At 41.3% G+C, this 18,076-nt stretch overlaps 2 protein-coding genes across 3 annotated transcripts; one reads left to right on the top strand and one right to left on the bottom strand.

The window, feature by feature from the left end:
* The first annotated feature begins 574 nt into the window (after nucleotides 1–574).
* proca (protein C (inactivator of coagulation factors Va and VIIIa), a) lies at nucleotides 575–14,050 on the top strand. Of its 2 annotated transcripts, XM_056264768.1 has the most exons (10): nucleotides 575–669; nucleotides 962–1,017; nucleotides 1,162–1,245; nucleotides 1,618–1,775; nucleotides 1,891–1,915; nucleotides 1,997–2,107; nucleotides 10,599–10,739; nucleotides 11,001–11,122; nucleotides 11,272–11,389; nucleotides 13,236–14,050. In XM_056264768.1, exons 3-10 carry the CDS (start codon nucleotides 1,173–1,175, stop codon nucleotides 13,793–13,795), a joined length of 1,308 nt encoding a protein of 435 aa, XP_056120743.1. In that variant the 5' UTR covers nucleotides 575–669; nucleotides 962–1,017; nucleotides 1,162–1,172; the 3' UTR covers nucleotides 13,796–14,050. The 2 variants fall into 2 exon arrangements, with proteins under 2 accessions (XP_056120743.1, XP_056120742.1); XM_056264767.1 differs by lacking the exon at nucleotides 575–669 and having other exon boundaries at nucleotides 837–1,017.
* Nucleotides 14,051–15,612: 1,562 nt separating this feature from the next.
* Nucleotides 15,613–17,604, bottom strand: dusp28 (dual specificity phosphatase 28). The gene is made up of 3 exons (XM_056264769.1): nucleotides 17,458–17,604; nucleotides 16,623–17,221; nucleotides 15,613–16,294 (listed from the first exon to the last, which is right to left on the bottom strand). Exons 2-3 carry the CDS (start codon nucleotides 16,965–16,967, stop codon nucleotides 16,181–16,183), a joined length of 459 nt encoding a protein of 152 aa, XP_056120744.1. The 5' UTR covers nucleotides 16,968–17,221; nucleotides 17,458–17,604; the 3' UTR covers nucleotides 15,613–16,180.
* Between the last annotated feature and the right edge of the window lie 472 nt (nucleotides 17,605–18,076).

Raw genomic sequence — 18,076 nt, 5'->3', positions numbered from 1 at the left:
GAATATTCAGCAACCCGAGCTTTATCATTTGTTCATCTGCATTATATTTGTTTTTTATTTGTTGAACATAATTTTTACCCTTAAATGGGGTTGGGAGTTTTTTGTATTTCCTAATTCGGGGAACAGACAGTCTCTATATGATGATATCTAGGTGAAAGATGTGATGGGATTTATCTGACCTCAGTGACGTGAGACCGCTAGCAGACGTCCGGTTTAGCCATTCTGTCTGCTTCCTGACCTGAGCCCCATGTTTAAATGCTTTTGTAGGCTGTGTATATACAAATACCTATCAACAATCTATAGATCAATGTTAAAATGGGATTGTATTTCTTGTTGAATGCAATAAGGACATTATAAAATTAATTTATCATCAAGCTAAGGCTCATAAGTAATTGAAAACACATCATTACAGATCATATCAGTGACAAAGAGAGAAATGCCAGGTGAAATTTAGATCTTTAACCAATCATAAGTAATTAAATCACTAATGTTATTGTCAGGCGATTAAACTGTAAGCTGTACACGAGTAGATAGCTGTATGTGGACACAGACAGCAGATGAGAATGCAGCAGCATTCAGACTGTGGACTCTCAGTAAACATAAAGTTAGTCATTAACACACTTTAAACACCACATTCTCCATTCCTGTTCCATTCTTATTGTTCAAAATGTAAGTAAGCATTTATATATATATATAATTATTGAGGGTTAGTTAAATCTTGCAGTCATGACGTTTCAGTAGTGGATGATATTAATGAACTCGCAAATATAATTCCTATTAGGATTTATCTCAGCCACCATTATTTGTTCAGCGAAAGGTTTGTTGGAGTTCAGTTAACTAAAGGCTGTTTGTGCTGTGCTGTCCTGTTGGATTAGAGACAAAGCAGAATGACAGAATTGAGCAGAGACTAATTCAAGCTAAAACATTTCAAAGTTTTTGTTTAATGTGTTTTCCAATGTAGTTCTCATCTGAGGACAAATCTGGCCTCTAACTACCCTGCTCATATTTTGGAATACGGTAAGAATGATTTTTCTCTGTTATTGACAGTCACTCTTTTGAATGTGAGTAATCATCCACATATCTCTAGCCAAACTATCAGTTTAAATCTAGTTTAAAAATATTCAGGTATAGTTTGAGATTTCTGTCTTGCTTTATTTACAGGGTCTGTTGCCATGATGAGGAGCCTCTTCCTCTGTATCTCAGTGCTGGTTGTAATGTGGTCTGATAGGGCTCTCTGCAAGTCAGGTATGAGGTCAATATCCCTTATTGCAAAGCGTATGTATTATTCTTATGAATTTGTTAAAAGCTAGTGACCTTTTGAAAATTTAAACATTTAGGGGAATTTTCTAAATATTTGTGCCACATTAGAACATTAGAAATTGCCACATAGTAATTGCATACTCATCATGTTTGTGCCATTACCTGATTACGCATAACTTGTGCAAATAAATGGCGCTATCAGTGGGCACAATAAATTCTTAGTGAATTACCCCGTTAATAAAAATAAATAAATAAAACAATTCAATAAAATGATTTGTAGCACGCATTGGGCTTAAAAGCAATTTGGAAACCCACTCCGAGTGCTCTGTCTATTAACCCTGTGTCTATCTTGGTCAGTATTTTCTAACAGCCCAAAAGCACACATGCTCCTGCGGTCGAGAAGAGCCAACACTTGGATGGAGGAAGTAAAGGCCCCTTCATTGGAGCGGGAGTGTAGGGAGGAACTGTGCGATTTTGAAGAAGCGAGGGAAATCTTTAAGACGAGAGAGGCCACGGTTGGTAATGTCATCTTTTACCTGTATACATTTTCCCCCCTAAATTATGATCCACTGACTAATATTTTGTCTTGCAATTTTTTACCTCCTCGGAATGGTACGAATTGTCTTGCAGTTGGAATTCTGGACAGCGTATAAAGGTTGGTTATAGGTCTGTGTTGTGGAATAGCTTTCTAGGGCATCATAACTGGTGGCACTCATTAGGTGTTCTGTACCCTTAGATGGAAACCAGTGTGACTCGAATCCATGTGTTCATGGGCAGTGTGTGGATCTGTTACAGGATTACTCCTGCACCTGCAACTCTGGATTTGAAGGGAGACGGTGTGACCTACGTGAGGCTCTTGCTTTCTTAACCCTCTTGTGCTCTTCAGACCATTTTTTTGTTTTGAATGTTGTACCCTCGGAATGGTAAAATGCTCAAAAAGTGGTTATCAGGTAATAAATGGATTATAACTACAGCATAAATATAATTTAATACCATAAAATCCCCTGAAAATACAAAATATTAAATAAAATAGATTAAACTAAAATATAGTACATTCATTTCACTGGGAAAAAAAGTCAGTCATTTTTGACGACCACATGATACATTAAATAGTACATTTTACATGTTCAAAAGTCTGTCCATTTGTCAAAATGTTACAATTTAAATTTACATAATTTGATCAGTGACATATCTGTCACAGTTTGGTCCATGAAGAAGATAAGGAAGAAGTTTAGCATGCAAATATAAAAATAACAAAGAAAACAAAGGCAGTATTTCAAACTGAGTAGCAGCGTAACAGTGTGCAAACACCAGACAATGAACAGAAAGCACTGAAGAGCTTAAATACACAAGATGACAAACTGAATGCAATCAGGTGTAATCTAGTCAAGTCAAGTCAAGTCATCTTCATTTACATAGTGCTTTTAACCATGTAGATTGTTCCAAAGCTGATAATAGGAAATTAAAGTAACAGATTGTTTTGGCTTTATGACAGCTCTAGAATAAAGTTATTTACCAGCTAAAGTTAGTTTTAATTGATTCACTTCCGTCGCAACGATCATTAGTTATTAACTTAGGGGCTGCTAACACGACACCGTTTTAACAGAAAACTCTTAAGTTCTCTCTACGCAAACTTTAAAAACACGAACCTGTGAGAATGCTGATGGCGTGCACATGCGTATTAAGAGTTCATTCTATAGGTATGCGCGTTTGAATACAGTATATGTGCGCATACGCATGTCCTTCCCTAAAAAAACAACCCTCAACAAACTACTTGTCTGGCCTTAAAATTTATACTACAGAATTTTATCGCTTCGGCGTAGCCACGTGAACCGGAATTATCCCGACAACAATTATCCGTACAGAGGTAAAGGGAAGGAGGCCTTCACAGGGGAGGGACTAGTACACTTCAGGACTGTGTTGTCGTCACGTCCAGACGTAGGTCCTTAATCAGATCTGGATACGGCCTGGATTCGGAGGACTGCAGTAAACCTCGGGATAAACTAATATTAGCGTAGATGCCATTCTTCTTATGATGTAACGAGTACATCAGGATTTAAGGGAAGTGTTCCCGGTTCCGGCTGACCCAATTTATGCAGCCTAACATTGAATTATAGATGTCTATAATGTATTATGTGTATGCTAGGTCAAAGAGATCTGTTTTTAGTCTAGCTTTGAACTGACAGAGTGTGTCTGCTTCCCGGACAATGTTAGGGAGACTGTTCCAAAGTTTTGGTGCTAAATAGGAAAAGGATACCGCCTGCAGTCGATTTTGATATTCTATCTAATCTAATTAATCATATAATGAATAACCATGGGAACTAACTAGTGGTGGGAAAATGAGAACAAAGGAAAACTAACCAGAGAACTAAGGCTGGAAAAACAGGAACAGAACACAGTGAAAATGAGAGCAACTGAGCATAAGTGTTACAATAGCGCAGAATCTTTTTTCTCAATATTTCTCATTAATTTTGTCATCATGTTTCCTTGTTAGAATCTTAAACCTGTTTGAATAGGGTAAAAATTTTAAGTAAAGGATATTGTACATCCAGAAGGTTGTTATTGCAGAATAAACCGTGATAGGGTGATCAGGACCCCGGCGCGAAGCAGAGGTTTATTCTACGATAACAACCATCTGGAATATACACTATCCTGTACAATATCCTTATTACACGTTTACTTGCCACATAAGTAAATAATTAGACACGAAATATTGAATTGAGTTTAATTATTTGACTTCGGATACCCGGATGAGCCTGTGTTATCAGTTTTTACCAGTTAGAATAAAATAAAATGAGAATAAAATACAGGTAGATGGTGCGATTGACCAATCAGAATCAAGTATTCCACAGAGCCATGTAATAAATAATAGATATAACCATACTTCCCCAGTTGATTAATCACAATAAATTAAGACATTTGTTTTGTGTTACAAGTTTTCGGAAACGTTATGTTAAATATGCAAACGAGGCATTGTGTAATTAAATATGAACTTATTTGCACACATTTCCAGAAAAAAAATCTGAACATTGGACAAAGACAGGTTCAAAATGTCTTGGTTATGACTGTAACCTCTGTTATCTGAGAACAGGGAACGAGACACTGCGTCGATGACACTATATGGGGAATGCCCTTCACTTGAACCGGTGTCTGAAAAGCTGTCCAATCACGGCAATCGATATTGACCGGCAAAAGCCTATGACTTCACTACTAGTGCGACCCAGAAGTATAAAAGGGGCGCACAGAGAACATGTCATCCACTTATCGTCTGAAGGGACTGTTCAGCAGGCATCTCCGAGGCATGGCGAACGACGCAGTGTCTGGTTCCCTAATCTTAGGGAACAGAGGTTACAGTCGTAACCTAGACGTTCCCTTTCGAAAGCGAACTCGCACTGCGTTGATGAAGCTATGGGGAACGTATACAATCCCACCATGCTGAGGGGAGTGCATGCCAATAATGGCTTGTGACAGAAACGTCAGGAATGGCAGTTATTTTCACAGAAAATGCCAAGAATCACTCCCCCTTCGGGTCACATATATTATTCCCTATGGTCACTGCCCAAGCTATAAGCCTCAAAGTGGCCTCCGAACTAGGGAAGGCCTACCAATGCTGCTCAAAGGCTTGGAACCAACAGCTTCCATGGAAGGGATTAAACTTCAGGGCCAGGGGGTCCAAAAGGAGTCCCGTACAGTCACTTTCTGAGGGGAACATAAAGTCAACTCCACATGCCACCAGGGAGCCTGACCTGGTCAAATTACTGAGCTAGTCTTACTGAACAACGTGTCTGTTTCCTAAACAGAGTCTCTCACAAAATCCAATAGGGAAAAACTGCAATTAATGGCAGTAGTTCACTCACAAACCAGATCATAGAGACAGGCATCCTGGAGAGTAGAACTCAGCATAGCGCTTTATAACCCTTGCAAACAAGGGGAGTGACTCTATTCGATCCAGGATCTACACAGTGCTTCAAAGCCCTGTGGAGGCTGGGCACTCTAAAGGGACCCTAATAAGGGGGGCGCCTCCAGCTCTTGGGCTGATCTAGGGAGGCCTCGTGAGAGTTCTTCGACCTTCCGACCAGACTTAGGGATTTAAGTATTCAAACAGAGCCATCCACAGATAGATTCTGGAACATATGCTCAAACCTGAGAAGTACTGACCAGTCTCTGGGCTAAAATCAGGGAGGCTCCATGGGGCCTGCAACATGATACTTAATGCCTCTGCAATGCTAAGCATCCAACTCGCCTTCAAGAAGGCCTGTTAAGGCCTAACTACGGATAGCGAGGATGTATGCAGAGCCATCAGAAGCCTAGGGGCTCTCACAGACATTTCTGTGGGCCTGGTTATACCTATTTACCACTGCCAACAAGCAGTGTACTCAGCAGAAGTGCTATTGATCCTTTAAAGAAAGGAGAGTATAATCTTACGCTACCGGAGTATCGAGGAGGCCTACTGTAAGGCCTACAGCTTCAAATCTCACAGGCTTTAGCACGGTCAGTGCTTTGGCTCTAAGGGAGCATACTCAACCACCCCAAGTGGGAGGGAGTAACTAATCTGTCTCTACCTGAGCCTGGGTGGTGAAAGGTGATAACATACAAGCTATGGGTAGCAAAGTAATCTAATTAATGATCCTAACAAGGGGAGCACTATCAGCATGACACTGAAGGATGTATCAGGGTCTAGGCCTATAATCTTGTAATATTACAAGACAGATTTTATATTCTCTACTAAACCCAGGGGAATGGAGGCCTTAGTAAGTGGCCAACGACATTCGACCTTATGACATGAATTCTTATATTCAAGGGGCTCAGAAGAAAAATCCTTTTTAACTTAAGGCCTTGCTGCCAGCTACTACACTCTATGCTGTAAAGGGCGGACGCCTGAGGCTGCCCTTTCTCTTCTTACTCTCTAGAGAGAAAGACCTGACAACGTCCATAGATATCTGCATGGGAGGCTTTTCGAAGGTAGCCTGTAACCTATGCTGCTATCTACCCTGTTACACCACTAGCATTTACACCTTATGCAAAAGGCGGCCTTGGCCAGACGATTCTGGAGCAAGAGGAGGCTAGTACTAGGAAAAACTAGATATACAGGAATAAAATCTCTTATTGGTCTAAGGAACCTACCCTCAGATACTGAGAGGCTCGAGGCGAGAATGCTTAGCAGACCACCACCAAAAATCCTAGATACTAAGCCTAAGCCAGATATCGAGGCGGCCCATGAATATTATATGTATGAAGTTCAGAGCTATAATCTCAAAACGGCTCTCAAAAGTGAGAGGAGAACTACTGCTCTAGTATAAGCTGGCCTGACGTGGCCAACGCTTGATTTTGTAGTTTTATCTGGAGCTTGACAGAGCGGAGGCCTCAGTAGAAAAACTCCCGACAGGGAGGAAGCCATCTCACACAGAAATGTCTGTTTGGTGCTCGGATAAACGGTGGTCTGACTAGAAATTTTTCAAGACCAAACTGTTCACTGCCACAGATTGGCACTACCCACTATACAATCCTTTACCATTTACCATATAAAAACCCTACCTAACAGGTCTACTGTTCAACCTTACTAGAAAACTCTCGTAAAGGGAGGAGACCTACAGAGCTCAACCTGCTGCCCGTAGAGCGATGGCCTAAACGACATTCTCAAAATGGAGGCCTATCACCATAAAGAGCTCGAAAGAGCGCACTTACTACCAAACCCGACGCCAGAGCTACAAAAGGGTTCCAAATTGAAGGAATCACTCATCACAGGTCTAGCCTAAGGGCTAATGCAAGAAGCGCCTGGGGTGAGGAAGTGTGCAGATTCGGACCGCAGTGTTATGCAAGATTTAATGCAACCGAGCGTTGCTTCATCTCTCTGAACTTTTCTCGACGTGCCGAAAAGTTCAGAAGGCGATATTGATGCATCGAGAAGAAAAGCTTTCTCTCTCCCCAATGTCATCCAAGTTCAACCACAGATGCCTATCCCTGGCCACCATCGCCGCGGAGAGCTAATCTGTAGTGCGGCGCAGCTCGTTTTCACTGCGTCAGGGGAAAGACCCCGACCTTGGTCCAAATCTTTCAGCAAATCAGCCTGGTATGCTTGCAGCACAGCCATGTGTGCAAGGCATCACCAGCCAGACCCGCCATCACGTATGCCCTGCCATTTAAGCACGATTGTAATGAGGTTAGATGTTGTGGGAAGAAGGAGGTGGGAACCGGCGAACGTTAACACACATTAATACCAAAAATAAAACAAATACAAAACGAAAGTAAAAGACAGCAGCCCCCCTCACAGACGACTGCTGTCACATATAATAAAACATAAAACACAACATAAGTCCAGGCCTGTTCCTCTCTCGATCTTCACTGTCGTCATTCCTCCTATATGCTTCCGCTCCTCTGTGAGAGATACAAGACCGGTGCATAGTGCAGGTATCGCTCATCAGTAATCACACCACCGGCCTCGCGCTGCTCTCTCACGGCCCTCGACCTCGTTCTGCTCGCCACAAATCCCCATCGCCTCTCGCAGGCCGGGGGGGACACCCGAGACTGTGTCTAGTCCCCCCCCCCCCCCCTCTCTCCGGAGGGGCCGGTCACAGTGGCCGCGGCACCAGGGGGTATGGATAGACGAGGCGAGAGAAAAAGAGACGGAAGCATGAGGAGCGACAGATGTGAGAGAGGGGAGAGAAGAAAAAAAACAAATCTTGGTCCGGTTCCCACAACGCACTGCCATCTGGTCCTACACCAGCTGGGTGATCTTCTCCGCGATGCCTGGCGCTGGATAGCCCTCGGTGGACAGCTCAACACTCCTCAGCTGCTTGGTGGATGGCGACGGCTCCTCCGGATACAGGCAGTCGGCAGGAGTCAAACGTTCTATGCTCCTCCCCATCATGGCGGACGACAGCAGGCTCAGGCAAACCCAGGCGGCCGGCAGCGAGCTCATCCGTCCCCCTGGCAACTCACTCCACCGCACCGCCTCGAGCGTCCATGGCGACGGACTCTGCTCACCAATGCTCGATGGCACCGCGGGTTCCCCACAACGGCAAAGACTCTTTGACAGCACGTTCCTCCTTCTTCCCGGGTTTCGGCACCAGTGTAACGAGGTTAGATGTTGTGGGAAGAAGGAGGCGGGAACCGGCGAACATTCAACAGACTTTAATACAATAAATAAAATAAATTCAAAATGAAAGTAAAAGATAGCAGCCCCCCACGGACGACTGCTGTCACATTTAACGAAATAAAACACAACACAAATCTAGGCCTGGCCTCTCTCATTCCTCACTGTCGCGCTCCTCTTTTTATGCTTCCGCTCCTCCGTGAGGGATACGAGACCGGTGCGCCGCGCAGGTGTCACGCATTATTAGTCACGTCACCGGCCTCGCGCTGCTCTCTCACGGCCCTAAAGATATATAAATAAATAAATCACCATGTTTTTAGGAATAAAATGTTATAAAAATCAGGTGAATGAAAAAAACATTCTGTAAAAACTTTCTGAATATAGATATGAATACAAGTTTTGGTGTATGTAGACAAAGGGCTCTATCTTGCACCCGGCGCAAATGACTTTGTACACTGACGCATGTATCATTCCTATTTTGCACCCGCGCAAAGCGGACTTTTCCCTCCACAGACACACGTCGGTTAACTAAGAAATACACTTGCGCTCCCCGGGGCGGTTCAGCGCAAAGAGGAGGCGTGTTTCCGGCGCAAACTTTCCCTCATGCTATTTTGCTGTTCTATAAAACAATTGCGCCACTGACCAGAAAAAAACCTAGTCTAAAGTCAGTGGCGTGTTGCGCGTTGTTCATAATGCTATTTTAAGCGCGCATGCTTGGCCATAATGTAGCGGGTGCACAACGCGCATACACTTTGATTCTCTCATCAACACAAATGCAGCAGTTTTTATTTTTGCAAATCATACATTATAACAAGGAAAAATATTAACACATGAGGGAAATCGTTGTGGTGTCCATGAAGATGTAAAAATTTTAGTTTTTTTCCTCCCACGCCTGTTTAACCGACGCTGATTTGGGTGGGTTTCTCCCATCCCCATACAACGTCACTTCTCTGTCTTTCACGGTCCTGACAAGAACGTCGGTCTCCTCGGCTGTGAACCGCTCCTGGCGCGCGCCTGGTAAATCCGCCGTTATAAGCCCCGTTCACACTACACGCGACTTTGTCGCTGCAAGTCGCCAGGCGCTGGCGATGAGGTCGCTAGTGGGCGTTCCCACTACTGGTTGACTAGTATGACATCCAAAAGACAGCGAATCAGCTTTCTTGCCATCCATCACTGCAGGCCCAGGGGCTGAGGAGAAGGATCACGTGCGGTCCACTCCTATTGGTTGTCGCTCGCGAAAATCGCTCTTCATTTGCATAAAGTTACAAATTTCTCAACTTTGTCGCGTCGCTAGACACGCCCCATCTAGTCGCCAACGGTCGCTGTCGCGTGTGTCGCCGGAATTCGCCCGCTCACCATTGAAATGAATGGTATCGCGTCGCTTGGTCGCGTGTAGTGTGAACCGCCAGATAATAGCAATCCGCCATGCAACATGCACACCTGCTCTTAAAGGGAATGTGAGATGACGCTCTGATTGGTTTATTTCACGTTACGCCCAAACCACACCTATGAATAATGAAGCTACTTCAGACCAACCCCTTTTAGATTTGCGCCAGGCGCAAGAGGCATTTATCCCGCCGGGAAAATAGCAACAGCGCCGGGATCCGCCCACAAAGTTACTTGCGCTTTGTGCTTTGACACTTGCGTTTCAGATCGTTCAAATAGGGCCCTAAGTGTTATACTGCAGTAGAGATTTCTGACCCTCTGCATGAGGAAAAAAAATAATTTTGAGAAAGATATGCACTGTATCTACAGTACAGGCAGAAATAGATGGATAAATAAATAGATAAATAATGATTAATAAAATGAACTCTTAAATGTGTATTTTCTTTCTGCTAGTCTGAAGACGTTATGGAAGCAAAATAACTCAAAATTCTCAAAATTAATCAGTGCATGAAAAAAAAAAGGTTTTGCATGCAGTGTCTACAATTAAATTTGATTTGTAATTCCAGATTTTCAATCTTTTAAAACGCATTGTATCTTTAAATACAGGTTGCAGCATATAACTAATGATCATTTATTTGATTTGATATTTGAGTTATACTGTAGTCAACCACAATTGACAGCTGCAAATGAATCCCTTTGGCCTTACTGCACTTTTGTCTGCTTGGTCAGTGTTTTTTGATATGCTGTGTCACAGCTGATTTGGGGCATTTAATAGTGGACATCTTGAGTTAAAGAGCAGGTGTGTGTTGAGGTCAGGGTGAAAAATGTCCTGACAGCAGTTGTGTGGTTTTGTCCTCAGAAAGGACAGCCTCTAACTGCTCTGTGAACAATGGGGATTGTGATCATGAATGCCATGAGAGAGAGGATGGTCTTGCTCGCACGTGCAGTTGTATTGAAGGATACCAACTCCAAGACAACTCTAGAAAATGTACTCCCAAAAGTAAGTTACCTCAACAAAATGCACAAATACAAACTATACAGACACTGGTGATTTTGTATCCACAATGCACATTTGCATTTGTACTCAAGATTGTGCTTTATACCCACTAATGTATAATACTGGGAAGTACTCAGACCAAGATAAATCTGAAGAAAAATCTCATCTTGAGAAAAAAGTTTATCTCATCTTGAGAAAAATTATTAGCTTCTAAAGCCATTTGACAAAATGAATTATGATCTATGTGCATTTTTTCATATACAGATGACGCTTCATGTGGCCAGATTCGGATTGTAAAGTCATTCTATAAAAATAAGCCTATAGTAGGTTTACAGCCATGGGTCATAGGAGGTACAGTTGGCAAAAAGGGAGAGAGTCCCTGGCAGGTATTTGTGATTTATGTAATACCTGTGTAATCATATGTAATAGAGCCAAATGTTTTATTAGAGCTGACAGATGTCATATATTATACCAATACTCAGCCAGAACACGTTTTGTGCTTCACTGTATAAACAATAATGTGTGTATTTTGCAGGCTCTTATACTAAATAATCAAGGCAAGTTTCACTGTGGTGGAGTTCTGATTGACGAAAACTGGGTTCTCACAGCTGCTCACTGCCTAGAGACAAGTACAAGGTTCAGTGTCAGATTGGGTATGTGATGCATTTTTAAGTATTTTTTATCCTCCCTTACATTTACATTTTTAGAAGATGCATTACAATAGCAATTTGCCAAAAACGTGCATGCGACATGACAGTTCCTTGGACAGGAGGTGAGTGATGTTGTTTATTAAGCTTAGGCCTCAGGCCCCATCCACACTACTGCGTTTTAGTTTAGAAACGGAGAATTAAAACGAATACGATCTCCGTCCACACCAGCGTTTTAGCTGCGTATTAGAATTGATATCCGTCCACATTAAAAAGGAAACAGGAAACAGATGGACTATTCCTCAGATTTGACGAAGAAGAAAGTAGCTAAGTTACCTCTGCAAAGAGCGACGCTCCATGTACGTTCGATACCGCCGCTGGACACGGGAATTGTCACAGATCGCTCGAATAATAGCTTGCCTCCGGCGCATGTACGCAGTTATAGCATTGAAAAATGCCGAATTTACTTTCACAACAGCTGCTAGCAAAGACATCAAAGTCAGAAACGCTTGCCATGACTGATGACACCCAACCAGAGAGCCGAGCGTGAGCCTCCGCGTCATTGTTTCTAAAGTCCTCCGTTTTGACCCGTCTTCACTGAGGTGCAAACGTAGCAAAAGGTCTCCGTTTCTAATCTAAAACGTAGTAGTGTGGATGGGGCCTCAGAAGTGAAAAGAAATGCCAAAGTACAAGAAATTTGCCATTACATTTTACAGAGGCTATACAATGTTATTGTATAGTTCACCCAAAAATGAAAATTCTGTGATCATTTACTCACCCTCAATTTGTTCCAAACCAGTATGATTTTTTTTCTTCTGCCAATCAACTGTTTGCGTAATTTTAAAATGATGACAGGATTTAAAATTTTTGGGTGAACTATCCCTTTAATTCCACACATAAAATGTCCCAACTACTTGACAGATAGCACTGAAATAAGTGTCCTGAGAAATCCCACTTTGTTTCTGTTACAGTCCTAGTCTCTGTAAAAAAACAAAAGCAACAGCAAGCACCCTGTCCTTTTTAACCAGTCAGAAAAAGTGGCCATCCATAAACACCCTCAACTTTGAATAATAATTGTATACCTTCAGGTTCCCGGATATCTTTGGAGAACGTGTGATTGGAAATATGGGTGAGAGGTGGTCTATTTCAGTGGCTAAGTCGGGAGAAAATGAGCTAATTTTAATCCTTTTAAAAGGAGCCCCTAAAGCAGGGGTGTCCACTGTCCTGCAGAGTTTAGCTCCAACCTCAATTAAACACCTGAATCAGATAAACAAGGGCTGTGTTTGAAATCCCCCCTCATTCACTATTCCCTACATTACTCCATTAATATAGTCCACTTGAAGGAATGAATGAAAACGAGTGAGTGAATTCGGACATTGAGTGCGCTGTTGAACGGCTGCCGCTTTTGCATAGTTTGTGCTTGCCTTTTAAAAATCATTTGACACTTAGCAAACTGACAGCTCCAGTCTTAATGAAAAGATTTATCATGAGCTCTGTCATGGAAACGAGCATGTATAAACATGCCATCTTCTGGCGAGACACAGGAATTCATTTGGTGCGACCGTCACAGTGGGTATTCTATAGCCGTTCAGCATACATCAGTTGAATGCTCGTTATTGCGGTGCATTATGGGATTGAATGAGTGCACTCGATAACATCCACTATGGTTTCGGACACCACTACAAATGGCTGTCCCCTCAAATAGTGCCATATTTAAGGGTATAGGGGGAGAAACTTCCAGACAGGTGTTAAAAAAATTGCAACAAAATTATTTCAAGGCTTTTGCATTCTCTCACAAAAAAAAAAGTTGTCTAAATAATCCTTTAACCAAGTGGGATGGCCGTCTCTGCAGGTGACTATGACCGGTTCAGGATGGAAAAAACTGAGATGACCCTTCCTGTCAAACAACCTATCACCCACCCTGAATACAACCCTTATACAGTGGACAATGACATAGCTCTGTTGCGCTTGGCTACACCAGCCAAATTTTCCACATACATACTCCCAGCATGCCTCCCCAGTCAGGACCTGGCAGAACGAATGCTGCATCGCAACGGTACCATAACGGTCGTCACTGGCTGGGGAAAGGACAACGAGACTGCTCATCGTTTCAGTTCAACTCTCAACTTCATTGAAATTCCAATTATGGACAAAAACGAGTGTTCCAGGCATATGATGAACAACCTCACTCAGAACATGCTATGTGGGGGAGTGCTGGGACAGATCAAAGATGCTTGTGAGGGGGACAGCGGGGGTCCAATGATGACACTCTTTCACGACACATGGTTCCTCGTAGGTCTGGTGTCCTGGGGAGAAGGCTGTGGGCAAAGAGACAAGCTTGGCATCTACACCAAAGTGTCCGGCTATTTGGATTGGATAAACAGTGTTCGTCAGGGGTGGGATAAAGTCTAGACCCCTTATTTTCTACCCTGTTCTGCCTATCATAGAAAATATAAATATGAATCGGAAAAAAATCAATGTACTCACTATGGTTTTTCCGATATAGAGATTGGCAGTTAATAAACACATAAATGCAAGATGCTCTTATTTCCCTGTTATCTGCATGTTTAAGGAAATCAAGCTGTCAGTCAAATGAGGAGTTCAACTAAACAAATGTTACATATTATGTGTTTTAATGAGGATATAAAAGGAGCACACACTTGTAAAGTCTCGTTATTTGATTCCTTTATTGGGTAAAAGATAAATGTATTATACGAGAGGGATTAAAGGGATAGTTCACCCAAAAATGAAAATTCTGTCAGTATTTACTCACCCTCATGTTGTTCCAACCCCGTAAGACCTTCGTTCATCTTCGGAACACGAATTAAAATATTTTTGATGAAATCTGAGAGCTGGATCACTCCTCCATAGGCTTCTTCAGGGATTGAACTTGCCGGCCTCGAAAAGTTATTAAAGACATCGTTAAAATAGTCCAAGTGACTACAGTGGCTCAATCTTAAGTTTATCAAACGACGAGAACACTTTTTGTGCGCAAAACCCCCCAAAAATAACAACTTTATTTCAACTATTCATTTCCTTCTCTGTGGGCCTCGAGTCAGTTCACTAGTGTAACAGCGTACGCTTCTGTTGTTGTACGTCACACACATCACGCACATGACCAGCGTCGGCCAATAGTGAGCCTACGTGTGACGTTGCTCCACGTTGCTCTACGCAATTACACTAGTTTAACTGACTAGAGGCTCAAAGAGAAGGAAATGAATAGTTGAAATAAAGTCGTTATTTATGTTTGTTTTTGCGCACAAAAAGTATTCTCGTCGCATGATATACTTTAGATTGAGCCACTGTCGTCACTTGGACTATTTTAACGATGTCTTTAATAACTTTTCGAGGCCGCCAAGTTTCACTCCCTGAAGAAGCCTATGGACTAGTATGAAGGAGTGATCCAGCTCTCAGATTACATCAAAAATATCTTAATTCGTGTTCCGAAGATGAACGAAGGTCTTAGGGGTTGGAACAACATGAGGGTGATTAAATACTGACAGAATTTTCATTTTTGGGTGAACTATCCCTTTAATATATTATTTGAGACATTCTAAAATACAGTACTACAGTAGATTTGTTTATGATTTAAGAAATTGTAAAGGACGACAATGAATATGAATTTATATTTAGTTTTTAACTTGACATCAGTGAAAGAGCACAGTATACAATCACCCCAGAAAACAACGTGCACTGGAGACATTCCTGAGTATGGACAGTTACAGATATATGGGCCCGTTTACACGACACCGTTTTCAACTAAACCGGAAACTTTTATGCGTTTTGGCCGTTTATTTACATGGCAACTGCGTTTTGGGAGCCTGAAAACGCTAATCTGCTGACGTCATGCGCATACATATTACGTGTTCAGTCTATAGTTGTGTAGTGACATTGCCAACTACTGGCCTGGCATGAATTCAGCGTTTTTAATCCTTTTCGTGGATCCGTTGAAAGGGGATCGTTTTGACAAAGTTGTTGTCTGTACTCGTAACTTTTCAAAAGTGCAAAGGATAAACTTTTCGGTTTTTAGTACATCGTTGTCGTGTAAACAAACCCTAACATAATTCCTATTCAAAACAAAATCATAGCGGGTAAAGGGATATTGCATAGAAAAAGGAAGCTGAGAAAATAAAGACAAACATCCTTTTTAAATGAACAGACCTCTAAGTAACTGTCCCTGAGGGGTGTTTTTTGGTTGTTTTGGTCTGAAAGCACACACAATTACAAAAAACATTATTTAAATATTTCTCTTTAATTGCATCTATGCAAAATAAATAAAATCATACTGAGATAACAGTTAGCAGGAGAAATTTGCAGGTTTTCTATGTTTATTAAAGGGCAGAAAAGTCTAGAAAAAGACCCTCCAAAGAGCCTTAATCCAGCTAAAATAACATTACTTTCTTCAAACAATCATCCTGTTGGACAAAATGTAGGCTATGATGATTATATTTCTTCATATATTATATTATTTCATAAATTACATAATCTATAATTTATAAACAGAGACGATAGCCTACTCATACTGCAAGCAAGGGATATGAAGCTGAGGATTTTTATGTAATTCAAAAGAATAATATTACATTTAAAATTAAAAAATGCAAATAAATTTCAAAACCTGAGCAGAATAATTTAAGGCACATATCCCTTATTTAAAGAGATTCATAATTTTCAGCAAGCTTTAACAGTGAAGTGTCTAAGGCCTTAACTATATTCAAGCATTATATTAACAGGTCTAATATTAACAATGACAAAAAAAAAAAGGTTGAGAACGTAGTGTCAGAAAATGTTGGTATGAAGTTAAAAAGGAGAAGGGTTGGATGACCTCCTGATCTTCAGCTCCTGTTCATATCGCTCCAGCTGAGTCCAAAATCCCGGGTTAGGCTCAACAACAGATCGGGCATTTTTTACTACCTGATAGAACAAATAAGAATTACAGAAGAGTTAAACAACACTATATTCTGGCACAAAAATCTGGAATGTTGTGGTTTTCCATTATCAATTAGGCCACTATTAACAATGATTATGATGATGAGTGATGAATATTTTTGATGTCCTGTGGATGGATGCCTTTATTTTGTTGGAGCAAATTATACTTTTATATTATAAAAAAACAATAAAATATCAATAACAATCATTGCATGGAAAAATCAAGGATGAAATACCTATTTAAAAAAATCCTTAATATAAAAAACATACTGCACATATCCTGACTAGAACTAGACATAAACACTATTCATACCTGGAGGGCATCTGTTAGGCTGAGACCCTGGTGCTTCATTAAAAAGGCCACACAGACAGTAGCTGAACGACTGCGTCCATTCTTACAGTACACAACGGTCCGGCCTCCCCTTTCTGCCTCGCTTGCTATGGCATCAGCACAGCGATCAAAATACTTGTACAGGTCTTCATTAGGGTCATCATAGACGGGTACACGCAAAGTGCTGACCCGGATTGTGGGAAAGGGTTGCTGCTTTGACACATTGATACAGAAAGTGACCGCCTCCTTCTGGATGAGATCATTGTTGCAAGCTGACTGGGCATTACTGATTAGCAAACAGTCTGTAACTAGACTCAATTGCAGCATTTCTTGCTATATGGTGCCTGCATATATGTGATGATGTGACTATATGTTTGTGTATCTTGAAGAAACGTCAAAGTTATAAATGACTATCATCAACTAACATTGTTTTATATACTAAGTTCAGTAAAGACTAGTGTTATTATAACAGAGGTAGATGCATATGTCAGATATTAGAGTATTATATATAGCTAATGCATCAGCAAGGAGAAAGGTCAGATGTTTCACCCTAATGCCATTACACTGACAAGTCTGGTGAGCTGTTGATTCAAACAGAGAGGAGAGAGAACAATATCTGTTTAGAACAAACACATGCAAAGGTAAAATAATAAATGGAACAACAATTTTGTAAAGCAACCTAAATGTACAGTAATCATTTAAAATGTTAACTGGGCATGCTCGAACACCATGTTTAATAGCAGGTATATGCTCAGCCTTCCACCCTCTTTCAAAACATGACATTAACATTTAAATCAGATTAAGAAAGCATTCTGACCTGCAGATTGATCGTAGGGATGATCCTCGAAGCGGATGTGTCGATCAGGAGCTCATCATCCTCCATCACAAAAGTCCCTATGGCAGGGAAAACGACAACGTGCATTGAGCTCACATGCAGCTGACTGACCCCGCCCATTTAACTGTCAATCATCGCTGTCCTCTCGCTCAATGACCACTGTAGGGTTAAAAATAGATCACTTACTTGAAATCTAAGCTTGCCAGACAACCAACTGAACCAGATTATGCCTGGTCTGCTGACGTTTTGTCGCTGAAAACAGTCCAAAAAAAAAAAAATCAATATTCAAATAATTAATTTTTATCCGCAGTTGTAGCCTACCTCAGATTTGTTTGTAGGCTACTGAGATAAAAAAAAAATAATAATAAAGGGGTCTTCTGTTTATTTATAGTAATCTGATCTGATCATAGCGCCACCCAATGGACTGTGTGCATCACGAATTTAAAGGAATAGTTTCCCTTCATTGCCATTATGTAAAACCTTCTCATTGTTCCTCTTTTTTTTTTTTTTTTTACTGAATAAATGCGTTTAGAACGACCTGAGAGCGAGTAGATGATGACAGAATTAAATTTTTTGGGTTAACTAACCCACATAAACAATC

The sequence above is a fragment of the Rhinichthys klamathensis genome, unplaced genomic scaffold (assembly GCF_029890125.1).
Source record: "Rhinichthys klamathensis goyatoka isolate OS25496 unplaced genomic scaffold, OSU_Roscu_1.1 h1tg000011l_1, whole genome shotgun sequence".
Taxonomy (NCBI): domain Eukaryota; kingdom Metazoa; phylum Chordata; class Actinopteri; order Cypriniformes; family Leuciscidae; genus Rhinichthys; species Rhinichthys klamathensis.
The sequence above is the reverse complement of the archived record's forward strand: the minus strand, read 5'-3'. Positions and strand labels throughout refer to the sequence as shown.

Bases quoted from the DNA above. Each gene is read 5' to 3' on its own strand.
- proca (XM_056264768.1), top strand. From the start codon at position 1,173: ATGATGAGGAGCCTCTTCCTCTGTATCTCAGTGCTGGTTGTAATGTGG. The intron at 11,123-11,271 runs GTATTTGTGATT...TGTATTTTGCAG, and splicing joins AGGGAGAGAGTCCCTGGCAG to GCTCTTATACTAAATAATCA. The intron at 11,390-13,235 runs GTATGTGATGCA...CCGTCTCTGCAG, and splicing joins AAGGTTCAGTGTCAGATTGG to GTGACTATGACCGGTTCAGG.
- dusp28 (XM_056264769.1), bottom strand. From the start codon at position 16,967: ATGCTGCAATTGAGTCTAGTTACAGACTGTTTGCTAATCAGTAATGCC. The intron at 16,295-16,622 runs GTATGAATAGTG...TTGTTCTATCAG, and splicing joins GCCTAACAGATGCCCTCCAG to GTAGTAAAAAATGCCCGATC.